This window comes from Myiozetetes cayanensis, unplaced genomic scaffold (assembly GCF_022539395.1).
Source record: "Myiozetetes cayanensis isolate MyiCay16 unplaced genomic scaffold, myiCay2020 scf9, whole genome shotgun sequence".
In the NCBI taxonomy this organism is placed as follows: Eukaryota; Metazoa; Chordata; class Aves; order Passeriformes; family Tyrannidae; genus Myiozetetes; species Myiozetetes cayanensis.
Genome location: NW_026088185.1, coordinates 26897918 through 26923496, shown reverse-complemented (window position 1 = coordinate 26923496; position 25579 = coordinate 26897918). Strand labels below are relative to the sequence as shown.

The window sequence follows — 25579 nt, the reverse complement described above, 5'->3', positions numbered from 1 at the left end:
AAGTCCTATGCTAATTTTTATTTTTGCTTGTGACTGGCTAAAAAGGTGTGGGTAATCAAGCATGCAAGTTCAGATGCCAGCTCTGTCACTCTTGTCTGTTTACCCTGGGGTTTTATTAATCTTTCTTGTCAGAAAAATCTTTGCCTGGTGCCCTGAATAGTTGTGTTTGGCTGTTTCAAAGGTGATCCTCCTGCCTGCTGGATGTGCTTTGGTTTGGGATGATAAATGCTTGCTTTTTTCCCTCCCCCTCCTTCTGCATGCTGCGTTTTACTGTCAGCATTCCTTTACCTTTATCTGTGCGCTCTTGAGGATGTCCATATAAAGTTGCTAAATGGAATTTTTATTGGCCAGCTTGGCTTAATAATCAAACAGTTTCCAGGCTGGTTCTGTCCAGTGCTGTGTGGATCCATTCTGAGAAAGAGGATTCTCTGTTGTTTTTCTTCTTTCCACAGATTTTGTAGGGGATATATTGCTTGGTCGAAGGTTAGGGTTTAATTAATTGCTGGAAAGACAAGCAGACTACTTTGCTAGATTAAGTAAGACCTGAGTCATATCAGCCTGGAACATCAGCATCCTAATTGGAAATTAGTGTATCGTGTCGGTGTATTGTGCAGAAAACCACAGAATGCATAGTGCAAGTGGCCCTTGAAACATAACACCAAAACAAAGAAAAGCAAGCAGGATATTGTGGTTGTGTAGCAGATACTTCTTGAACAAAATGTAACTTTGAGCCTGCAATGGTGATAATCTTTTTTACTCAGAAATTACCTACAATTCTGGATGGCTGACCAAATTCCGTGGAAATCAGTAAGCTGTTTAGGCTTGTACCTTTTGAGCAGGTCAAAGCATTCCTGTGTTGAACTAAATTATTTTTTGTCTGTAGTAAATTGTTGACTTTCGGTTCTTTTGTCCCCAGATTAAGTGCTCACACCTGCATTTCATGTGCATTAATTACCAAAAACAATACAAATTTAAAAAAACTAAGCAATCAATAAATCCTCCTTCAGATAGATGCAATTGCTTTATGAATTACCAACCAGAAGCTTTCTGGACCTGGGTGGTTACTGCTTTGCTGGATACTACTCTTGTTTGTAAAGCAAGTTGCTCAAACTCTAATCTAGGAGGAGATTGCATAAATTTGCTTTTGCTCAGGGAATGTCTGTTTAAAATACAAATTACAGTATATCATCACCCACCCAGGTTTTTATTGGTGCCCCTGAAGCTTTCAATGAAGAGGGGAGGCAAATTGCATCTCAGGAATTTGCTGTGGTTTTCTAAATATTTATTACTGTTCTGTTCTCTGCCTGAGGTAGGAAAAGGAGGGTTGTGGTGAGTGAGGGGAGCGCTGGTTGGTATGGACATGCAGAGGCTGCTTCAGCATCAGCTACACTGGGGATTTGTTTGCAGAGTGTTCTTCTCATTTTAGATAGTGACAGAGAGGCTTTAGGTGCCCCATGTGTCCAGTATTATACTGTGACTGGTGGCCAGGCTGGTCACCAGCTTTGAAATGATCTCAAACATGTGTTGCCTATGGTGGTGCAGCTGTGGCCAGTGTTGAGAGTGTGGTAGGAAAAGGTTTCAGCACGTTGCTGGCCTTTAGCTCTGGGTGATGACTATCATTCTGCTAAAGGAGAATGATCTAAAGCAGCCACCACTGCTCTCCATTGCCACAATTGTTTTTTTTTGGGCTATATCTTCCATCTGAGTCCACTGGATGTTGAACCCATATCAACTGAGGACCAGATACTGCAATCAAATCACTGCAGACTCTCAGCACTGGCACCCTCTGCCGCTGTCTCCAGCTTTTACTGCCAAGTATTGACTTGGAAGGTTGTAGTCTGACCTGTATTAATCTCTATTTCCATCTCAGACAGATGGAAAAATTCAGTATGGGGAAACTCAGTATTTCAGCATTATGTTTTGGGTTTAGCTACTTAAAGTCTGTCTTGGGAACTGGAAATACAGATTGCTTTAGTCATACTTGCTGACATGCCTCTTTACAGATTTAGATACCTGACTAAGAATGATCCATTACTGATTTAGTTTTATCACAAAATTGTCAGTCTATGCCTTCCCGTGCTGGTGAATCAGTGATAGAGGATTCATGGATGATCTGTGTATCAGAGCCTTGTGTGACTTCTTTGCCCTCTTTGACGCCAGGAGGAGTTCAGCTTTCTTCAGGTTAGGTTGCTATTCACTTTATTTCACAAAATGGTTTTGTTTTCTCATGTCCAAGTGACCATTCTTTAGGGCTTTTTTTCCCCCTGCAGTTATAGTTACAGGGAGTAACTCACTATTACTGTATCACAATTACTGTAATTCACTATTTCAGGACTTTTGCTGATAGCGATGGTGAAAGACATAAGGTGAACAAGGTTTGGAATGTCTTTTTCAAGGAAAAGGTATAATCTAAGCAGTTTTGTGCTATAACAGTACAAGTATCTGAATGCTGTCCATGCTAACAAATTGTGGGTACCATGGGCCACAAAAAATGAATTTACTGGAAAGCTCTAAGGGGAATAAATTCAAAATCAGTACCAAAAGATTGATATATAAAGGAACTTTGAGAAATTAGGATCGAATTCTCACTGACAGAGTTTCACAGAGAGGGAAATAAACTGCATGTTTTCTGAAGCTTGACTGGGAGCAGTCTTGTTTCATAATTGTTCTGTATAGCAACTAGAGTTAAACATTCCGAGTTCAAGGGGAAAGCAGTTAGCATAAAATACCATTTTGATTGAGGTTTTTCCTGGCACAAACTGCATTCCAGGACCTCCATCAGATGACCCATATATCTTTCATCAAAGCATTTTATTTCCTCTTTGGCTTTCTGTTTAATATTAACTCTGTCTACACTGCAGTTTTGTGGTGTGTGTTTTTTTTTTTTTTTTTAGTAGGCAGAATCCGTTTCTAACTCCATCCAAGGTGAATCACTCCTGTCAGATGGAGGGAGATGTGTGGTGCCTGCTGGCTGCCAGGTTACAGTACTGTTCCTATCCCATTAAGTGGTGGAAGATGCAAGCTGCAGAGTTTTTGAGTGTTTGATGCTACTGAGAAAGGAGCATGGCCAATGGTTTTATGCCTGTTATTTTCTTTTGTCTCATTGGAACCACAAATAAGTGAATCAGGCTGACAAAAGAGTAAGAGTGTATGAGTACATGAAGGTGTCCCAAAAACCTGCGCATTCCTGAAGTACTTGCTGAATGGCTGGCAGTACTTCTGGTTTGACCATTGCCTTCCTCTGTAGCACAGCTCATGTCACTAAATTTGGCTGTCCCTGTTAGTGCATCTGAGTACAGTCACAGATATCTTTTACTGTCTTTTGGGTGCTCATGGTCTCAGAACCATAATTAATTTTCTGTAATGATGAATTAGCCTTGTATTTGCATGGGAGTGAACTGTAAGTGCAAGAGTTGCTTGGCTGTGTAAATTGGTTTGAGATGAGGAACTGTATCACTCCATAGCTGGTGAAACCTATCCCCAAACTGAACCATTGAGCAGCCAGGTAGTTCAGAGATAAACATGTGCAGCACATGCAAATACATAGCACAAGAGACGTGGCACTTAGAGACATGGTTTAGTGGTGGACTTGGCAGTCCAAGGTTAATGGTTAGTCTTGATGATCTTAAGTGTCTTTTCTACGAGAGAAAACCCATTTTATTAACCTGACCCTGATGTTTTTATGCTAATGCAAGAGCATGAATTAGGCAGGGTAATATGCACATCTATCTAAAATTTGCCAAGTGAACAATATTAACATGTATCAGTGGGAATGTTAGAAAATCTCTTGAGTTAAATTGTGGAAGAACTCAGTTTCAGGACTGAAGTTTACAAAATGCACTTTTGTTATCCAGCAGTCTTCAATGGCAGGTCACTGTTGTAATTTTGTTTTACTTATGCGCAAAGAGATGGGTAAAGATCAACGCACCTTTCCAGTGCTTATTTTGGTACTTCATATGGTTTATGCTCTCCTCTGTCTGTGCCCTAAGCCTCTTGCTGGATTTAAGGGTCATTTCCTGTTCACAGAACTCCAATTAACATCTGTAGGAGTATTGTGCAAACACTGGGAGATTCAATATGGCCTCTCTTGTTCCCCTCCCCTTTTTTCTTTTTTTTTTTTTTTTTTACTACCTGCCAACTGAATAAGCACAGTTAACACTGTGCTCTGTTGATGTGGTCTGTACCTATGCAGGTGGGATTCTCAAAAGGGAATCTCCCTGTAACATGGTGCCTTTCCAACACATCTGCTGTCGTAAGTCTTCCATTTCTGTATCTGGATCCAGAAATGTAGTGTTGTTGTCTCTGCTGATAGGAGCTGCTTGAAGGGAGAGATATCTGCTCTGCAGTTTTCTGCAGGGCCAGCTCTGTGGAGATACTGGTTGGGCCAGAAAACCCAAACTGATCTTCTTGGTGCCTTGTCATACCCTGTACATTTTTCAGGAAAAGAGAGGATAGCAAGATAAACAAGAAAAACAAGAAATAAGGTATACATGTACTCCAATAATCCTAATGATCCTGTCCTGTATTGGTACTGGCTGCAGGTTTATTGTAAAGACTTGGTGTAATACAATGAGCTTTTATACTGTTGTAGTAATTTGTGCATAAAGTATTGAGACAGCAGTCTCCTTTTTCCGCTGTCAGCCTTGGAGAGAGATGTTGTTTCATAAACCAGTTAGCTAATTTCTATAGAACTGGCTAAATTCCTTATTCTGAGGGTGATGGTGGGGTGCTGGAGTAGGAATTCCCTTCCCAGAACTGGTTCCTTGCACATGCTATAATACCCTGCTGCCTCCACACACATATTTAAAGGAGTATTTATGCCCTGGGCAGCAACTTTCCAGGCTTTATGGAACAAATTTTATATTTCTGGTTCACCAAAACACCTTAGGGACCTGACTGCTCTCTGAAGAAGGGGAAGATTTTGCCCAAGTTTCTGTCCTCTGCAAAATAGTGCCTAGATGTGTTGAGCCAGCATCTCTTCACACAACCACTGCTTTGGCAGAATTGCTTTGGCAGAAGGGACAGGCAAGGGCAGTGCTGTCACAGCCGTGTGACGTGGGTGGACAACTGCCTTGAACACCTTGGCGGCTTTCTGGAGGATGACCAGAAAAGTGTAGCAGCCCTGGGAGACAGCTATAATTGATGCCCTAATGGAGAGATTTTAGTTGCCAAATGGCAAACCTTCCCCTCAGATTTCTGCTGTGCTTTAGTGCCTAATGATTACTGGGGCAAATGCATTATGTTAGCAAAAATAAGCTTTCCCTGATCAAACGTATGCTTTATCAGCCACATAAATGCCAGCATGACTCTCTCATTGCTACAACATATTAAACACCTTGGAAATGTTTCCTTAAACTCTAGGTCAGTCTTATGAAATCCGTCTACTTGAGAATAGGAAATTGGGAGAGTTTCAAGATTTAAACACAAAATATGTAAAGGTAAGGAGAAATATAGATTTCTTTTCTTCCTGCTATTACACACAGCCTTTAATGAAGGGCCTGACCTTGCTCACACTAAGACAATGGAAAACACTTTGCCATTGTTTTTAGTGGGAGTAGGGCTGATGAAGTTGACTATGCAGCTTTGCAGGGCTTCAGGGGAACCTTTATTCTGTTTGTGATCATGACCCCAGAGTTTCACAGTGAATATTGGGTTCAGGGGAATCCCAAAGTTCAGTGGTGAACATGGTCAAAGCTGCTGAGAGGCAGACTTGTCTCCCTACTTAACCCCAGCAACATGCCTGGGTTATTACATGTCACATGGAGGGCCCAGGTGTTTACATTGTTCTACCAGGCAGATTTTGCATAGCTCCAGTTTACTTTGGTAATGGGCATTATTATGAACATACAGAACTTGATCGTTTGGTTTGGGGGAAGATTTTCTTTTTTTTGTTTCCCCCACTCCCAAAACAATTCAAATTCAAAAACTTTGGTCCGGACCTTGATTCTGGATCCAACCTTCAATTCTTGACTGTTCTGCCTCGGGATTTCTTTTGAGAAGTGGAGACCAGTTGCAAAATTTGGATTCCAAGCTGGATTTCAAATGTTGTCCAAGTTTAGGCAGTTCCCTATTTGTCTTTTGGCCCATTTCAGGTAGTGTGTGGATTGGGATTCAAATTTTGCAGGTGTCCCCACTGTGGCTTGCTTGCTTCTTGAAGCTATGGTTTGATTTAGACATTTCTCAGGTTCATTGGCAAAATTTGCCCACTCATTTGATATGGAAGTCCCCAGCAGGAGTGCGGGCTTGAGAAACTGGGATGTTAGGGGTCATTAACTCGTATAAGTGTAGCACTCTGAATATACAAAAGGATATGTTACTTAGGAGTACTTAGGACTTGTCTGCCCTGGGAATTGCCTTTATTCCAGCCTTTTTTCTCCAGTTATTGACATGGCTGCACCATTGCAGGCCAGCTTGCTGTTACAGGTGCTTTCCTATTCCACACTTGTTTAACTACACCTGGGCAAATCAGTGACTGGCTGTTAATGGCTGGGATCAAGTTTAATTCCCACTGACAAGGTGTCAGGACATGTTAGCTCCTCCAGTGCAGGGACAGGTGAGCTGGCTTCCACATTTGCGAATCAGAATGGGATATACTGGGGTTGGGACATGGTACAGACACACTAAATATTACCCCTGTATGAGCCTTTTTGGGTGTGCAGGCAGCATAGTGATGTTTACATGGCATGGCACCTAAGATGAGGTGCTTCTAGTGCTTCCAGAGTGAATCCCAGAAAGCTGTACGGGACTGTGTTACACAGTATAGATGTGCCCTGTGAAGGGGGAAGTGTGTTTCTCTCTTACTCAGGGGTCCCTTAAGAAACTGATAAACATGGTGATGGGTCTCTTAGGTGGACCCTCGACTCTCCTCATGAATGGGGGTGAGAAACATAAGAGATCAGCTTTTGCTTCTACTCTGGAAAACAAAAGTCATCTCAAGAGAAGGGACTTCTGGATCACAGTGTTAATATTGCTGTCTTTTCTTAACAGAGCATAATTCGTGTAGTTTTCCACGACCGACGCCTGCAGTACACGGAGCACCAGCAGCTCGAGGGCTGGAGGTGGAGTCGGCCTGGGGACCGCATCCTTGATATAGGTGAGGATATTTCATTACAGTACCTGTGCAGTGTTTGGAAGCTGAATGATGTGTTTGCATGTGTGCTTAGGTTTTTTTATATCCTACTGTCATAGGAATCATGTATGTCTTTGGGTGGGAAGGAGATCTAGCACTGTGGCACCTACAAATAGATGTCTCATTGGTGGCTTCACTTTTCACATGCGTCTTGTAATTGTATGGAAATGCTTTCTCTTCTTCAATTTAATATTTTTAAAATTTTAGGGGTTTTCTTCTACAGATATTCCGCTGTCAGTTGGTATCTTGGATCCCAGGGCTAGCCCAACCCAGTTGAACACTGTTGAATTTCTCTGGGATCCGTCAAAGAGAGCTTCAGCATTCATTCAGGTAAGAGAGAAGTGATATTTCTGGGGTCAATACAGTAGTTGGATATCTTAAAAAGACCTGAAGGGTTAGAGTTGCCATGACATGAAGAAGAGACAACGATGTTAATGATGATATACAAACTCATGTGACAATCTTGTAATAATCTGTAGGATACTCACTAAACCAACTTGCTGGCTGCTTGCTAACTTTGGAGTACTACCTGCTACAGCTAGGATTTTCTTTAAAAAGTACCCAGACACTAATGTTGCTTTCCAAGTGTGGGTTTTGTCTGGAGGGAACTGTTCATAATCTTAGTTTTGCTTGGTTTCCTCTTTCATGAGTATTTCTCATTCTAAACACCAACTATCTGTTTTAAAACTGTATGAAGGATTTAATTAAATCAAAGTATGCTTTTCCTGATGCCCTGTTTCTTTCTGAACTGCTTGTTATTCTAATAGTTTTGTCTTGAGGAATAGAACTGAAAACATATGAACTCTTCTGCCTTTCTTAGTTTGTTGGGAGGAGCCAAAACATCATGTTTGGGCAATTTCTGAAGTTCAGGTTTGCAGAGGTTCCAACTGTCTCCAGAGATGAACACAGCTTCTGTTTTGCCAGGTACATTGCATCAGCACAGAATTTACTCCACGGAAACATGGAGGAGAGAAGGGGGTGCCCTTCCGGGTACAAATCGACACCTTTAAGCAGAATGAAAATGGTGAATACACAGAACACTTGCATTCTGCCAGCTGCCAGATCAAAGTGTTCAAGGTATGAGGTAGTTTTGGCTTTGTCATCAACTAGACTAAGGCACAGGAACATGCCAAGGTTTTGAACTATGTTGGAGTGATGCAAATAGTGGAGTAAAAGAACAGAATTTTAGCTGCGTATGCTTAAGATCCTAAACAGGACTGTTGTGCACAAGGTGGCATAAAAAATGAACTACACAGCAATTCTAGTTAAATTGAAATGATCCAAGTGCTGCACCATGACCTAGGCCAGTCCATTGTGCCTCAAACACTGTACGAATATTGAGATATTGAGGATATCCACAGTGTTTTGATGCTCGTAGGCAGTCAAGACATTATGGCATTTCTGGTTTCTTTGATTTAATCCTCCCTGAACAATAAGAGTGTATCCTGGAGATCTTAAATACATTGTAGATGAGGGAGGGTGGGAGGTGTTTGTGGGGTTTTTTTTGTTTGTTTGTTTGTTTTGTTTTTTGGTGGTGGTTGTTTTTGGGTTATGTGGGGGTTTTTTTTGGGGAGTGAGCTTTGTTTGTTTTTGTTTTTGTTTTTTTTTTTTGTTGGGTTTTCTTCAGTAGAGTTTCTTTCCATGCAACCTCGGAGAGATTCAGAGAGAAAGCATCTCTCAAGCTCCTAATCTGGGCATGGCAGACCTGTAGCTACTTAACAACAAATTTTCCATAGACCCGTTTTCTCAAAGGATCTGCTGCTCCAGTTTTGCTCCTTTGAGCAGTGTCTTTCTTGTTCCTGGAAAGATGGTACAAATACCAGTTGAGATGCATAACTGATGGAGCTCATGATCTGAAAGGATTGAAATCACATCTCAGGACTGTGGTCAGCCTATTTCAGAATTGCAGTAGGCTTTCATGGGTGATGTATAGAAACAATAGAGGTGCTTGACTAATTTTTTTTGTCTAGAAAATACAGATCTGATCTTGTTTCATATGTAAAGTCCCCATAAATCTTAAGGAAGCTTTTGTGAACAGATTAGATAAATCTGTTGGCCTCTGTCTCCAAACTTGTAGTACTTGGTGTAAGGGAGAGCCTGTGCTTGTGCTTGTAGCCTAAAGGAGCAGACAGAAAACAGAAGACTGACAGAGAAAAAATGGAAAAGAAGACCACCCAAGAGAAGGAGAAGTATCAGCCTTCCTATGAGACAACTATTCTCACAGAGGTAAAGCGTTTTAGACACATTACACTACATTATGTTGGGAGATAAATCTGAGAGAAAACAACCTCTAACTGAGCCCTGGAGACTGTCTTGTGGAAACATGTGTGCTGAGGTCTGATGGAAATTGAGAGAGGAGTAAAATTATAAAATGACTCTCACTGTTGAAATTTATGAAATATGCCAATGTTTCTTATGTTTCAGGGTATAAACCAACCCTTCACAGCCTAGCTTTAAAAGAAATTATTTTCTCAGTATTCTCCTGTGTTCCCAGGCACTTGTCATGGCCCTCAGGTGCCAGTTGTATGAGGTTTGGTTTGTGTTTTTTTGTTTGTTTGTTTTTTGTGTTTTTTTTTTTTAGAACTCTCTGGCAAAAGTTCATGTTTGAGTTGGGGCACTTGAGCAGATGAATAGACCTGTCTGATGAAATGATTAATCTGGTTTTCTGTGAATGTGCCTTTGAAGCTACTGTTACATACAAGATCTGGGAAGATTCTGGGTTGTACTCTAGGAGTATCTTGGATGTCTTATATTCTGATGCATCTGGTGTAGTTGTATGTGTTTTTACCCCTCCCTGTCATTACTAGGGTATATGTATAAATTTACCCTAGGCTGCAGAATTACTAAGCAACAGGACTCAAGGAAAGCACTTAAAAGTGCAGTTCAGTCTCCCTATGGGAATGTCTTGTCGTTAGGTTTAGTTCTTGGTTTTTTTGAAGTGGCTTGCTGGACTTTAAAAAATGATGTTAATTTATTTTTAATTTAAATCAACTTCCTGTTTGTGAGATCCAATCCCTCCCACTCAATTTTCCTCATGTTGCCAGGAGCAACCAGCATGTTTTCTAATTGACAGACCTAATTTTACTGAGTTGGCAGGTCCCAAACTCTCCTATGAGCTCTGCTGCACTTTGACATATTGCACGGGGAAATGTGAGTTGCCAAAGAGTTAAATATTTGCCAGTGCTTGTGGAGATGATAAAATATTTGCTAGTGTTTGTGGAGATGATAAAGCTGCAAAGCTACACTTGTCGTCTTTTTATCATTGCAAACAAGGATACTACAGGGCATTTTCTTGAGCTCTTGATGGCAGGGGGTTCCAAAGGGGTAGATTCTCCTACTGATTACGCTGGCTTAAATTCAGTCACCAATTCTAGCTGGGTTACTCTGGTTTCACCCTACTGTAATGGAATGTGGAGTCTGACCTATATTTCTGAAGGCTTTTAGTAGCTTTGTGTCTATCTGTCTATCTGTCTATCTTAAATTTTCTCCATGTAATACCCATTTATGACTGGAGCTGTTTGACTGATCGCCAGAGGCTTTAGCAGGCTGGTTCAGATTCTGCTCTTTCACTGGTATAAACCTGAAGCAATGCCACTGGAGCGTATTTGTCACTCTTGCCTGGATTTAATTAGGGATTTATAATTGAGACCAGGGGTGTTTCTGTATCATTGCTGCCTTCAGTCTGAGTTGACTTACTGGCGTTGCTCTGACTTACAGCTGTGCACACTTTGGCCCAGTGTTATTTGGGGACAGGCTTTGTGAAATGGGAGAAAGAAATGTGGAATGCACAACTGGAATCAATCTGGCCCCCTGACAGCCCGCTTGGAGAGCAGTGTAGAAAATCCATGGCCCATCTCCTCCTCCCAGCAGGAGCGATGAGCTGAAGTTAGTGGCGTGGCAACAGCATGAATGTGGTATTAGAGGAGAATCGAATCCTTTATTTCCATCCTTATGAAAGTATCCCTGCTGCCTTTCTCCCAACAGTGCTCTCCCTGGCCAGATGTGCCTTATCAAATGAACAATGCTCCATCTCCAAGCTACAACAGTTCTCCCAACAGCTTCAACCTCGGAGATGGGTATGTAACAAATAAATGCTTTACCTTTCCTGTCGCTATGGTAGCCTTTGTGTGCATAAGCTTTCTGTGCCCATGCATTTCATACCCTGGAAGAAGAGGTCGAGGACCACCCTTTCTAGGAAGGGGGAAAGAAAGTATGTCCTAAAAGCCTTTTAAGACCTTTTGTCCAGCAATTCCCTGTAATTTGTATGTCCACTGTTTATGCAGTGACTGTAAGGTGAGCATCAGAGGACCACCAGGGCAATTCCTGGTGAGAACACACCATACCCTGTACCAATTCCCAGTATCTTCTCACAAGCTTGTTAGAGGCTTTCAGCACCTCTTTAGAGTTGTCATTTCTTCCTTACCTTCTATCTTGAGGTAGTTTGAGGTGCTGAATTCCCAGTTGAATGGGATGTAGAGAGATCCTGCCTGGGGCAAAACAACCTGGGTTTTGAGAAGCCATTTCAGAACAAAGGACTAGTGGAGGCATGTTTAATTCATTAAAATAACCATCATAAAGAAACAGTTCTAGTGATCCTGAAATGCCTGAGATGATAACTGATGTTAAATGTACAGCAGGGTCCTGCAGTACTTCTGAGTCCTCCCTGCAGCACACTTTCCCCTAGGAATTTGCCACAGGCTTTTCTTTTTATTCTGGTAGGATTCTTCCCACTAATTGCCTTCCCACACAGCTTACTAATTGATCTGTGTTGTATCACAAATTTTCAATCAGTGGCCTCAACCTCAGAATAAGGAGAAACATCGAAATTACAAAATTTTGTGTTAGTAAGAGATCTGTTGAGCATTTTCTTCCAGTTGTAGATTATTAGCTCTTTGGTAAAGTCTCTGATGTGTTAAAAAGTCCTGTCTATGTTTAGGAGGATTTAGTAGAAATGTAGTTTTGTGTAATATAGTTAAGTTGCAACTTACTGTGTTTCAAATAACGCTAGGATTGAATTATAAGGTCCTTTGTTCAATTTTTATGAATTATTTTTAGGTTATTTCTGGCTCATAGAAATTTTGAGCCTGTAGGTTACAATTTCCTTGCTTAGTTGATGTTACATTAGTGAATCACCCATATACAAAAGCTTGAAAGAGGTCAGTAAATGTGAGTTTTTCCTCTGTGTTGAGTGTTGAGTAGGACCTCAGCTGACCGACAAAAGGCTCAAGTAGAAAGTATTTTTTTATTCTTTTCTTGGTCCAGGTTTTGGACACCTTTCTAAAAATCTGATAGAATAAAACAAGTTGGTGTGTAACTTGTGAAAGTTGAATCAAATAGAGGAGAGGGAGAAGAGGATTGACACTAATGTAGAATTTAAAGTAATGTGTTTTTTTTTTCTCTTTCAATTTTATATAATTTCTTTTAGCAACAGTTCTCCAACTCACCAAATGGAGCTCCTGCCTCCCAGCAATGATGTAAGTACTTGAGATCATGTTAATGTGGTGCTTTTCTCTTTTAGGACACTGGTGAACAGTTCATTTCAAGACCTTCTTATTCTTTTTGCAATGTAGCATCTCCTTCCTTCTGCTTCTATTCAAGATGCCCAGCAGTGGCTTCATCGTAATAGGTTCTCTCCATTCTGTAGACTCTTCTCAAGTTTTTCGGGTGAGTTTAAACAGTCCAGTTATTTTGGCTTTTGTTCTCTTTTGTGAAAGTGCAGCTCATGCTTCCTATCAGTAGCATCTGCTGCTGGCCACTGTTGATGGGATCACTGGTCTGATCCAGTGTGGTTGTTCTTTTGTTCTTAGATTAGTTAGCATTTGTCAAAGCAGTTTGTAGACGTACAGAATAGGTAAGGAGGGAAGAGAATTAATTAAAATGGAAGGGAATTCTTGAGTTCATTAAGTGCAACCCCCTGCTTGAAGCAAGTCCAGGACCTTGTGGAGTTGCTTTTGAGTATCCCCAAGGTTGGAAATTCCACAATCTCTCTAAACAACCTCTTCAAATACTTAATTACTCTCGCAGTGAAAACATTTTTTTCTTATATCTAATCAGCATTTTCCATCTTCTGTCTGTTGTCTCTCATCCTGTCCCTGTGCACCTTTTGAGAAGCATCTGTTTCCATTTTCCGTGTACCCTCCCATTAGGTAGCGGTACACACCAGTAAGATGGTGGAAGGCGCAATTGTTGGAGATGTTGAAAAAATGAGGAGCCTCTCTCTGACTTGCAACATGATTAAATAACCCAGTGAACATGACAGTTACAGAAAATTGGGTCATTTAATGGCCAGAGTTAAATATCTAACTTGTTTCTGAGTTAGCTGAATATTTTCCAGTGCAGCACTGCTCTTTTGGCAGCTTCTAGCTCTCTGTTTCACAAGGATTGATCTGAAGTGAACACCTCTCTGAATTTGCAGCTTCTCTGTGCAAATCTGTCTGGTTTAATTTTGTGGATTCTTCCCCCTGCTCTTTCCTGCTGTCCATACACACAGTTTGGATGCTAAGATTTGCTTAACTTCTGAAAAAAATCAATTTGAAATATGTAGGTGCTGACTTACTGAAGATGTCCAAAGAAGATTTTGTTCAAATCTGTGGACCTGCTGATGGAATTCGGCTCTTTAATGCAATTAAAGGAAGGTTTGTATTATTTCCTTTTTTTTATTTATTTTTTTATGACAGCATCCCTTGGTAATTTCAGTGTTAAATAGAAGTTAATCCTGGAGCTGTAGCATTTAGACTTCCCTAAAATACTTCAGAGAGGTTATCTCAGAACCTGGAGATCACAATGGTATTCAAATTCAAGCACAGCTCAGAAATGTTGCCAAAATATTTAGAAGCATAATGTGAATCTCCAGTGGTTTATTTGCTACCAGCTGATAGCTTACATCCATTTCATGAGAGACACAGCCTACAATACCCTATGTTAAACTTCCATCAGAGGTAACAAACAACAAAACAACAAACCCTGGAGCCTCAAGTGACTCTTAAATGTACTTTCATTGCAGTAACCTCATAAATTCTGCATCTGGGCAGGATTTAAATCAGTAGAAGCAGATGTGATGAACTGCTTGACACCTGCTGTAAACTGTTTAACCTTTTCAGGATCAGATAAGACTAAGGTGCTCTACTCTACCTCCCAGGGGTCTCCTGATAGATGTCCTAGGATATCTAGTCACCAGCAACAAGATTGTCCCTTAGTTTGTTATTTATGCACAGCCTGAATGATTCCATCTCTCATTGTTTGGTAGACAACTTGAAACAGTTCTAGATCTACTAAATAACTTACGACTGTTTTTTATTAATCCATAGAAATGTAAGGCCCAAGATGACAATTTATGTCTGTCAAGAACCAGAGCAAAACAGGTCCCATCTCCACCAAAAAAGAGAAAATGGAGATGGCAGTCTTTGTGGTAAGTTTTTACGTATGGATCTCATTAAACACTTACCTGGTAAGAATGCTGCTTTCTGCCTGAGATCCTGTGTGAGATGCCATAGTGTCCTGAGTGTTTGAAGAGGTCCTGTTTATCCCAGTTCTGCCGCTTCAGTTATAGTTTCAGGGCCATAAATTCCAACTGATACCATCTCCCTGGGGAACAGACCCAACTTAAAACCTAGCTGCAGAATGCCACAGCAAAACCTTCATTCAGTTCTTAGTTGGGAAAAGAGCATTAAAAACTGCCCTTCTGTCCACAATTTACTTTAGATTATGTCTTCTCTGGAAAAATTCCAGGAAGTGGAAGGTCAGTAGGTCCTAAAGTGAGGTTCTACTTCTTGAAAGTTCACAGCTTTTGGGGACTTGTCATCCCTCATGGCATGATGTACAGTACAATCAAATTGGAATAGAGATTGTCCCTAATTCTTTCACTTAGTAATAACCAGGCACAACTTTCCTACCAGGTTTCTATAATTTGGATTGGATTTATAAAACAATACTGTCACCTGTAGTTAACTTATACATTGTATGCTTTAGTTTGAGACTATGTGATTAGTGGGTGGCATCTAATAAAACACTGCTTTTATGTAACGTCATATCATAAGTTTGACATATTTTTTTAAAAATGTCCAAATCAGTAGAAGTAGGTTATCCAACAACATTAACATCTTTATGAGAGGGCTTTTATAGTGCCCTATGATGCATGTTGTCATTACTCCCTGTGTTTTCCTCTAGGTAAAAGTTGTGAGTTCTTTAATTGCCCACTGCATCCAAATACAGTTTGGGTTTATTTCTGCATCAAGCTAGATATTTGGGGAATATTTTAAAGGAACAAAGCTTGTTTATCTACTGCCAAGACTTGAACCTTCATTTTAAACTCATTTGGTTGTTGATGCTGAGAGCATCTTGGTACAATCTGCATGTGCTGTTCTGTAATTACTTTCAATTTGTTGCAGTATATCATGCAATCTTCTTAGAAGAATTGACCACGCTGGAATTAATGGAGAAGATTGCAAACTTGTACAGCATTTCTCCACAGCAGATAAATCGGATCTATCGGCAGGGACCTACAGGGATCCATGTATTGGTGAGCAATGAGGTAAGGGCTTAATGCAGACTTTATTGGAGCTGTAACAATTGTCTGACTTCTTGATGCTAGAGTGAACTTTCAGATACTGGAATGCATCTTCAAGCATTGCAAAGTTGCTAATCCCAACAAGTTAAAGTAAATACTTAGAGCAAATCAGTCATGCATTGCATTGATTTTGGTGTGGTTTCAAGACCTTTGCTTTGTAAAAGAGGTTGGGGTTTTCTGTTTGGTGTGGGTTTTTGTTTTTTTTTTTAAGCAAAACAAAACACAATAAAATTGCTCATTTGTTGCTCCATGCAACTACCTTAAAGGAGGTTGTAGCAACATGGGACTGAGTCTCTTCTCCCAAGTAACAAGCGACAGGATGAGAGGAAATGGCATCAAGTTGCACTGGGAGAAGTTTAGATTGCATATTAGGAAAAAATCTGTTCACTGAAAGGGTTGTCAAGTGTTGGAACAGGCTGCCCAGGGAAGTGGCTGAGTCACCCTCCCTGGAGCTGTTCAGAAGATGTGTAGATGTGGCACTTATGGGCATGGTTTAATGGTGCACTTGCTGGCACTAAGTCAGCATTTGGGCTTGATGATCTTAGAGGTTTTTTCCAACCTAAATGATTCTATGAATTTCTTTTCTTTTTTTATTACGTACACAAATTTTGAAGTGAGGATCTAAAGTAAGAACAACCTTTAAAATTAAATAGGTAAGTTTCCTAAAGAAGACAAGGTTGAAAATCTGTAGGGCAATTAGTGTTACATCTTGGCAAGTGATTACAGCCACTGGGTTAGTCAGTGCCATAGAAGTGCATGCTATAATTTAATGGACCTCTGCTAGCTGTTTGTGTCCCATTATAGGATGGCTTAATTTAGTCCATTCCATTAACTTGGAGGTTAATAGTGAGTTGCCCTTCTTCCTCTTTTCCCCCTACTAAATTACTTACTCATTCATGCACTAGAATCACTTAAGGAACTTCATTTATAAGAAGCATTGTTAAAACAAATGAAGCAGAGCATAGGTCTCAACTGGTGCCTAAACTGAAGGCTGTAATGCTTATTCCTGAAGTCTCCTTGCTATTCCAGCCTGATTAAATCTGAAACTTTGATGCTTTATGGATGCAAAATGCTTGGAGGCAACACTTGGTAGGGGAATTACATGAACTAGCTTGGGTATAAGGCTTAAAGTATTTGTGTAAGTCAATTATTAACAATGTCTATGGCTTTTTAAACATTTTTTCTTGTTTTAGTACTATAGTGGGAAGAGTGAGGCACTCTGTGAATGTACTTCATGCATCGTTAGGCAGAAAAACACAAACTGGCCAGTGAAGTTTGATTTGCAGGAGCAGTGTCTGGATGTTAAACCCAAAAGAGAATATAGGGAGATTAGTCTAAGCTGAAAAGAGTATTTTGGTGTGAGAACTTTGAGCTGGAAAGTGCACTGCTTGAATGCTATTCAGTATCTAGGAAAAGGCTTTTTCTTAAAGCTGGATTTTATGAGCTCATCAGACAGGTTCTGGTCCCATCTCCCTCCTTTGAAATTGTGTCCAGCATCTGCTTCAACTGTATGAGACACCTCCTGATGGTAGCTCACCTTCTCTGTCCCACATAACTACTCTAAGATGGGAGGAAGCATTGACTAAGGATGAAGCTTAAATGGGCTTTTCATGTTTGATCTGAAGTCATCTGAATCTCTTAACTCACCTCTTTATTTAGGGGTGTCTCTAGAACCTGCACCTGTTCTGAAAATCCAGTTGTTTCTCATGAATAACTCAAATAGCTTTAGGTTCTAATCTTTATTCCTGTGATTTGCTTTGCCTCTCATAGCAGTTTCACTGAGATTCCTGTTGATGAAATACAAACAGGTAAACAGTTCCTGCAAGCACAGCATCTGTACTAATGTCTGGTCAAAGTAACCAGGTGGACACTGCCAAGATTGCTTTTCAGTAGCAATTCCTTTATGCAGCAAGGAGTTCATTTCCTGGGGCTCACCCACCTCTAGGTGTTACTTAAATACTAATGTAAGCTCAGCTGAGCTCCATAGTTTAGCTGAATGTGTTAGATCTTAGGAAAGAGTCTATATTCATCCAGTCTGAACTAGAACAGCTTCACTGAAGGCAATTAAGAGCATGATCTTTAACTGAATAACAGGAGTGGTACAAGAACCTGCAGGATCAAGAGCTGCAAAGAAGATGGTAAAATGCTGAATAAGCTAGAACAGCTCCAGGCAAGCACTTCTAATATGAACATCTCTTAAACACACTAGCAGCTGCAAGGACCTTAATTAATCAGTCATATACTTCAGTAATCTCATGGGCAGGGTTACTCAGGACTATGTAGGACTAGACACCAAATTCTGTTTGATACCTCTCCTCCAAGTCTATACTGATACTGAAGAAACTTGAATTTCATTGCTAAAAATATGTTGTGTTGGCTTTTCTGCTTTTGCCCTTCAGATGGTGCAAAACTTCCAAGATGAATCTTGTTTTGTTATCAGCACATTAAAAGGTAGGTACTGCTGCTGCTATTACCTGTGGCTCTAAGTATCATTCATGCTTTCAATTGCACTAAACATTATCACAAACTCAATGCTGTTATCCTGAGAAGATAATCTAATTTAGTGTAAGTTGAGGTGTTGACTGCACTGTGATAGACTGATTGATCTTATGCTTTCCTCTCAGTTACAGTGTTTACAATAAAAATGTCATAAATCCATTGATACCACTGACATAAATAAGCAGAAAAACTTATAGTAAAATTATAAAAGATGACAGTATGTGGGGTTTTCTATGTAAATTATTTGTCCTAGATGCTCAGGATGGATTTTCATGGGTGGGTTGTGGACCAAGAATATAAACTATTGTAGACTACCTTGGAAGAAAATCTGAAGTTCTATATCTCTGATGTGTCCTAGAAGCAATGAAAATGTGCTTTGCATTTCTTTGTTACAGCTGAAAGCAATGATGGCTACCACGTCATTTTAAAATGACCGTGCTACACAGAGAGACTTTGACAGCCTAAGATTTTAGTGCCTCACTGAAATTGCTACAACCTAGACTGGAAACATGAAGAACCTTCTGGATAAATGCTCCTGTGAACTAAGAATTACCAAACAGCTTAAGGAAAAGCTTGCTTTTACAGATATACATTTTTGGTGGTGTGTGATTTTGGTTTTGCTATTTTTTTTTTTTTTTCTTTTAAGCTGGAGCTGAGAACATCCTCAAAGCTTGTACATGTTTCTTCCTCCCTCCCTTCCTCTTCAGTCTTAAAAGTCGTAGAGGTTTCTGCTTATTACTTAGAAACATCTGCCTTGTACTAAAGGGAAATGAAAGATAAACGAATCCCAATTCTCTAGAACCCTCATGGTTGAACGAATTGATTTACTTACTGTTCTGAGTGCTCTCTTGCTTTCAAAACACACCCTGTTGCTGATGGATGTAGACTCCCTGGGGCTTCTCTTTTACTCCTTGAGGTGGAAGGCTTGGGGCTACATCCAAAACCAGTTTGGGCAATACAGAGGATGGGTTTGGTGCCCAATCTTCAACTAAAGTGTCAGCTCTGGAAGCCCACACTTAGCTGATCTCCGCCTGCAGATGTGCTCAAAGTCCAGAGACCTTGGTCCTTCCTGACAGACCTTCTGTAATGCCAGTACAACAGAATAATTTTTGGGGGGTTCAAAGGAGGACAGACAACCTGAGCCAAGCAGTTCAGTAGCATACCTCTATCTTAGAATAGTCTCCCTGAATGGAGTATATGAAGGTTTTCTGAGGAAATGCTTTGAACACTGAAAGTTGTAGTGCTCATGACAAATTCATACTGTGGATTTATTCTACTCTACAAGGTAGAGATTAGTTACTGTCTTTACTGCAACTGGGAATTAGGTTTTATAATCTTAAGGAATTTTCTTCCTATTACTTACTAAAGTAAAACAAATAGTTTTGATCAAGTCCAGGTAACAGATCATCTTAGTTGCTGCTTCTTACATTCTTCCTCTTTCACTCTTACTCCTGTTTCCAGTATCTGTAGCTATAGTCAACTCCACCCTTCCTTGGCCTTTTGGGATGCTATCCAGGCTCCATTAAGCTAAAAAATTGGCTCCCACTGATGTCAAAGGCAAACTGGATCACACCTTTCTTGCATGGATGAAACCATTTCATTTTTGATAGCTAAACAATAAGGCTGTTTCCCAAACTGAATGTCTATATAGCATCAAAATCTGATTCTTGAATATTTAATTTTGTCCTGAATCGACATGGAAAACTGAAATACCAAACATTTTCCTGGAATGGAAATTTTTCAAAAAATGAGAAATTGTCAGCTGGAAAACACTGAATAAAATGTTCCAGCCTTTTGAAATGGAAACATTTAATTAAATCCATTTGGCCCTTAAAGCAGCATCACTTTGAGCTACTGTTGCAGCCCTCAGAAATTATCATTCAAGTGCCTTGCGCGCTGTGTCCCCCTTGGGGCTGAGCTCTTTGGCTGAATTACAGATCCCATGATGCTCTTACCATGGGTTAGTCAAACAGGGAATGCGTCATGAAGGCTGGAGAGGTGCCAAGGGAAAGAGGGGGCCATGGAACCCTTGAATTATAGCTCCCAACTGACACTAAAGGAATTCAAACAGACATGGACTGATATTTTTCTGACAAAAATTATGTGTTTCAAGTTTTCCCAACAGAAATAAACAGCAAAATATTGAGAAAAGCAACCTTTTTTTCATTAAAAGCAGCAAGTTTTGTGCAAAAAACCCACCCATCCCCACTGATTTTTTGCTTTTTTTTTTTTTTCACCGAAAATAATACTAGAATAGAAAAGTTGTGTTACAATGGGAAAACCTTCAGCCAACTCAGCTAATTGAGTAACAGTGCCTACTTAGGCACGATCTTGCTCAACTGGCTGTCCTGGATGCTCCATGAATTGTAGTGTTTCTCCAAAAACTATGCCTAGGCTTTGGGACATGGTGATTCCTCCCTCTGAAGTAAAGGAATTGAAGCTTCTTGGTTGAGGACCAGGTTGCACAGGTGAGGAGAAGCGCCTGGCTGTGGGCACTGGGGCTTCCAGGTGGCAGCCCCACAGTTACAGCTGCCTTCCAAAACAGTGAATAAATTCCAGATGTCTCTGTGAGTAGACAGGAGCAGTGTGCCCCTGTGTACCAGGAACTGTTTGGTTTATGTTGTAGAAAGTGCTTTTGAAGATGTATGTTTGCTGTGCTTTTTCATCCTTTTCTGTAATACTGGCCCAATACAGGGTAAGGCTGTTATTGGCATGTGACTCAGGTGAACCTGACCTCATGAGAAGGGTTTAAAATAGACCTTGAAGTAGCCAAGAGTGCAGTCTGTATCGTATCCACTTAGATGTGGTAGCCCTGTAGTTGAGGGAACACAGCAATGCTGAAACACAGCAGAGTGAAGAAAGGGTAGAGGTAGCTTTGCTCCCAGAGTTAGAAACTGAGATCGCTTTGCTTATTTTAAAAAGTCTGACTTCTTGATTCTCTAAGAAACAACTCTTTCCCCTAAGGAATTATATGCAAAAGCCCTCATAGTGTTTCATTAACACTTGCTTGATCAATTTTGAACAAAAATAAGTCTGTTAGGGCCTTGCTGTATTTAGATTTTTTAAAATAAAATAATTTTATACTGATGAGGGTGAATTTGACAATATCTCTTGCTTTTCTTTGTATGCTCTAAGAAGGTATACCAGAGCAAGCAATCCCATAGAATCTAAATACTGTCCTACTGGGTGGGCTCTGCTGTTTTATCTGTGTTAGCCTCTTGTAAAGCTGTATAGCTTTAATATGTGTAATACTGACACTTCCTTGACAGAGTAGTTCTAGTCCTTGTTGAACCTCTGTAGTCACAGCAGAAATTTAGGGGTCTATGGTCAAGTAACGTACACCTCCATGAAGACACAGCTCAGCTGGTTTGGTGTCTAGGAGACTGTTGAATTACTGCAGCTTAGAACTGTAGAATATCTTGAGTTGAAAGGGACCCATAAGCATCACTGAGTCAATGCCCTGCTCCATACAGATGTACCCAAACCTAAACCAGATGTCTTAAGAGCGTCATCCAGAGCATCCTTACTTTTTGGGCTCTGGCAGGCTTTGTGCCATGATCAAGGGCCAGGGAAGTCCCTGGGGAGACTGTTCCAGTGACTAACCACCCTCTCAGTAAAGAACTTTTCTCCAGTGTACAATCTGAACTTGCCCTGATTCAACTTCCTTCCATTCCCTCGCATCCTGTCACTGGTCACCAGAGAGAATAGATCAGGACCTCCGCCTCGAGAAAGGTGCAGAATGTATCTCTGGTGTCAGGAAAACATGTTGCACCCTTTGCCCTTGGTCCATGATGCTGTGTGACCAACTGGTTATTTTACAGGGGCAAACTGGCCACTTGTGGCTGAGGGGGTGGTGCATGTGGTAAGGGCAGTGTTGATGTGAGGCTGGACTGCTGAGGAATCTTCCCCTCTGCTTCCCAGAATCTTAAAAATAAACCTTGCCCTGTTGAAGCTGAGTTTGTCCATGCAGGAACCATGCAAAGCCTTCAGGATTTATGTTAGTAGCTTATGTGAGGAATAAGAGAGAGAGAGATACTTGTCTCACCTGTGTAAGTGCCAGGTAATCTCAGACCCTCCCTGTGGCTGCAGAGGGTCTGTTGCCCCTGGAAGAACTTATTTGAATTGTTTGTGGATGTGACAAGCTTCAGAAGGAAGCTTTTGTTTCCTCAAGACTGGAGGAAGCACAAATGATTAGTCTGGGATAGATGTCTAAATTCTAGACAGGTTAACGGCAAGGGAGGTGAGTAGCTCCCGCTCATCTAAACATCCAAAAGAGTTTTGCATTTACTTTGCTCCTTAGTGTCTGTTACACTTATTTTTGCTTTTTTTGTTGTTGCTCCTATTTCTTTTTTAAAAAGCAACAAATGAAGCTTGCTGAAAGTGATTTAAATGAGACTTTTTTCAGCTATATGTGAAATTTGTATGGCAGACCTCTCTAAGGACTGGGTTTTAGGATAACAATGAATGAATGATATGGTTTCCCAAATTGTCCAGCTCTTCAGTTGTATGTATGATGACAGCCACTATGAGTAGAAGTGGATTTGCTGGGAATGAAAAGGCAAAATCATCACGTGATTTATACCAATACTCCAGCTAGTACTGCAAAGTATAAACCCATGTTCTCGTCAGATCTGTACTGTCTGTTTGAAATGATTTCATGAATTGTGGCATTTTCTCTATTAACTGAGTAAATTGATACATATCAGTTAGTATGATTCTGGTGATGTCCTGAGAACTCATAGAAATGCCCATGATACACAACTGCAGGGCAGGGAAGGGGTGAATAATCTTGTGATAAAAACTTGACCATCTGACTGAGGTGTCAGGACCGGTGCTATTAAAATGAAAGCTCCTGTTCTTTCAGCTGGCCCTGCATGGTTAATTGACTAAAATAGAAATAATCATTCAATCTGGAAAACACTGAAGTTCTCATTGTCTTAGTTGAAATTTAACGTGCTGAAGTTTAAAGACTTGGATGGTAAAAGGATTCTTGCAGTTGAGAAGCCCTGAATGGCACTCTCCTTATAGTGTAACATATACATATATATGCATATATATATATCTACATGCATACTGTATCAACACATATCTGTGCTGAGTACATGTGTTCTTTGGCTTTAACTGGTACTCTGCTTTGTTTAATTGCAGTTCAATGTAAATGACTCTGGTTGATCAAGCTTCAAAACCCAGCCATTCCTTGGGTAGAATTGTAAGAGTCCATAATAGAGACTCTAGGTGATTTGGACACAGTACACTTGGAGTGATGTAAATTGGGTGAATTTCTGCAACATAAATCCCAGGCTTTGGTAAAGAAGAGCATCTTGTTGCACTAACGCTGCAGTTCTACATTGCAGCTTCTGAAAATTAGTTAGAATAACAGAGAAATAGAATACCCAATGCTTTGTGAACTAGTAAGGCTACTCCCTAAGCAGAACAACCATATGATGACCTTTCCTAGCTCAATGTTGTATTGCTTAAGCATTGACTGTAATTCTAACAATCATCTGGTGGATGACTGGGACAGGTTTTTTTGTCTGTATTTGTTTTGGGTTTTTTTGACTTCTCAAAGAAATGCTTATATTCAGACTATAGCTTCTCTTTCTCCTCCAGTTATGAAATGGTTTAACTTTATGGTACTAATAGAAATATTTTCATAAGATTATAATCTGTTTGACAGCACAGGGTACTCAGAGTGGGGAGTGTTTGGCTTTGATCATCACTACTGTGGGTGAATATGAGAAGGTAGACTGTGTCTGACATCCTTGCCTCTCTCTAACAAATGGGTTGAGCTAGTGCCTAATTTTTTGTGAATTTTTGATTTGTACCTTTTTTTTTTTTCTTGCCATTCCCTCAAAATTCTGCTCCCTGATGGGGGATGCATTGGTGAGTAGATGGTGTGTTCATCTTCTTTAAGTAGCCTGGTGTTGTCCCAGTTTGCTTGGGGTGAGTGTTTATCTTTCAAAGGGCTGGGGAGTTACCTCTCTTCACCGACAGTGCAGCTGTTCGAGGCAGGCGATGCTGACCACAAGGTTGGCATGACGGGCAAGGGCGAGTGGAGGTGGGTCGATGGGAGGCTGAGGCGTTACCAGTTGTGAGTAAATACTGCCACACTCTTTGTCTTTTTGTTTAGTTTTCGGGGTTTTTTTGTACATGAATAAAAAATTAAAAAAAAAAAAGAAAAAGAAAAAAGCATATTTTGCACTGGCTCTTGTACTGTTGTGCAGAAGAAACCTGTATCTAGAATCTGTGCTCCAGTCAAAATGCAAATAAATCTGTTTGTAAGAAGCACGGGTTTGGTCTCTGCTTTACTTGGTGTGGATGGGCACAGGAGAGCCTTGGCACCGGCTCCTCCTTGGTATGCAGCTGTAAGGTGCTGGGCACCCTCTCGAAACGAGTGGGAGCAGAGTTTGCAAAGTGCTGTCGAGAGAATGTCATCTGTAGCCAAATGTCCTGCAGCATTTTCTTCGAGTTGGGAGAGACTTCACTTCTCCGCAGCACAATGCAGTGACCAGTTCATGTTTAATCCAGGTCAAGGCATGAGGAGAAATGCCTCATTCTTGAAGATGCTTTGACAGTGGGCATATGCTTTAGTGAGAGCACAAGCTGTGCTGGATGACAGCTGGCTTTGGTCAGAAGACACGAGCGTTTCAGAGCCTGGTCCTTGGTGACATCAGAGATGAGCAGAGTCCCTCCTTGTAGCAGTGCTCTGTCCCCTTTTGCAGCTGTGAGACACATGCTGGAGCAGAGGCAGTGAGGTTTGGATATGAAGCATTCCTGGTGGTTTGGGTGGAAGAACTTAATTATCCTCTGAGGTTTAAGCCATAGATCTAGTAACATACACGGTCAGGAAATTAGCAGATGTTCAGTGTCATTTTCATTCAGTGTCAGTAGGAGAAGACGAAGCCCAATTTGCAAACAGTGTCTTCCAGCAGCCAAACTTCACCTTAAGGCAAAGAAGGGGGAATAGATGTACTACCAGTGTATGGGTGCTCCTTAACCTGAATTGACCTCAAGAGCAATTTCAGATCCTTTCCTTTGCTGAAGAAGTGTTCGAATCACAAAATTGTAAAATGCAGCTTGGGCCTGTAAATGTATCGGTTCATATGCAAAGTATAAGGGCACAGGCAATGTTCCTTGATAAAGGTAGATGACAATTCAGTATTTTCCCCTACTGGTGACATCCCTGAGAAGAGGAAAGGGACTGTCTATCCCAATTTGTATTAGCTTGAAGTTTCTCTGGAGGCAGAAGTCCAGCTTTCTGGGGCCTGGTATTGTTGAAGTGTTCAACTGCTCTGTGCATGGTTAGGCAGCATCAAGTGTCACAGGGCTGCTGGGTTCAACACAGCTTTAGCACAGGTTAAAATCCATTGCAGGCAGCAACGGGG

General features: G+C 40.8%; 1 protein-coding gene across 2 annotated transcripts in view; it reads left to right on the top strand.

Moving 5' to 3' along the window:
• The window catches only part of TFCP2L1 (transcription factor CP2 like 1), a 38496-nt gene extending 14017 nt beyond the window's left edge, over positions 1 to 24479 (top strand). Inside the window, exons 3-16 of one of the 2 annotated variants that reach the window (XR_007632017.1) lie at positions 5362 to 5438; positions 6988 to 7093; positions 7353 to 7459; positions 8054 to 8206; positions 9245 to 9355; positions 11114 to 11205; positions 12555 to 12603; positions 12700 to 12793; positions 13674 to 13764; positions 14437 to 14537; positions 15517 to 15659; positions 16310 to 16348; positions 18095 to 18146; positions 18590 to 24479. Coding sequence is in view for 1 of the 2 variants with exons in the window: in XM_050339544.1 (XP_050195501.1) it covers positions 5362 to 5438; positions 6988 to 7093; positions 7353 to 7459; positions 8054 to 8206; positions 9245 to 9355; positions 11114 to 11205; positions 12555 to 12603; positions 12700 to 12793; positions 13674 to 13764; positions 14437 to 14537; positions 15517 to 15659; positions 18095 to 18146; positions 18590 to 18627 (1214 nt within the window). In the remaining variant the exon portion in view is untranslated. The remainder of the gene's footprint in view (positions 1 to 5361; positions 5439 to 6987; positions 7094 to 7352; positions 7460 to 8053; positions 8207 to 9244; positions 9356 to 11113; positions 11206 to 12554; positions 12604 to 12699; positions 12794 to 13673; positions 13765 to 14436; positions 14538 to 15516; positions 15660 to 16309; positions 16349 to 18094; positions 18147 to 18589) is intronic. The other variant, XM_050339544.1, reaches the window with a different exon arrangement.
• Positions 24480 to 25579: the final 1100 nt, after the last annotated feature.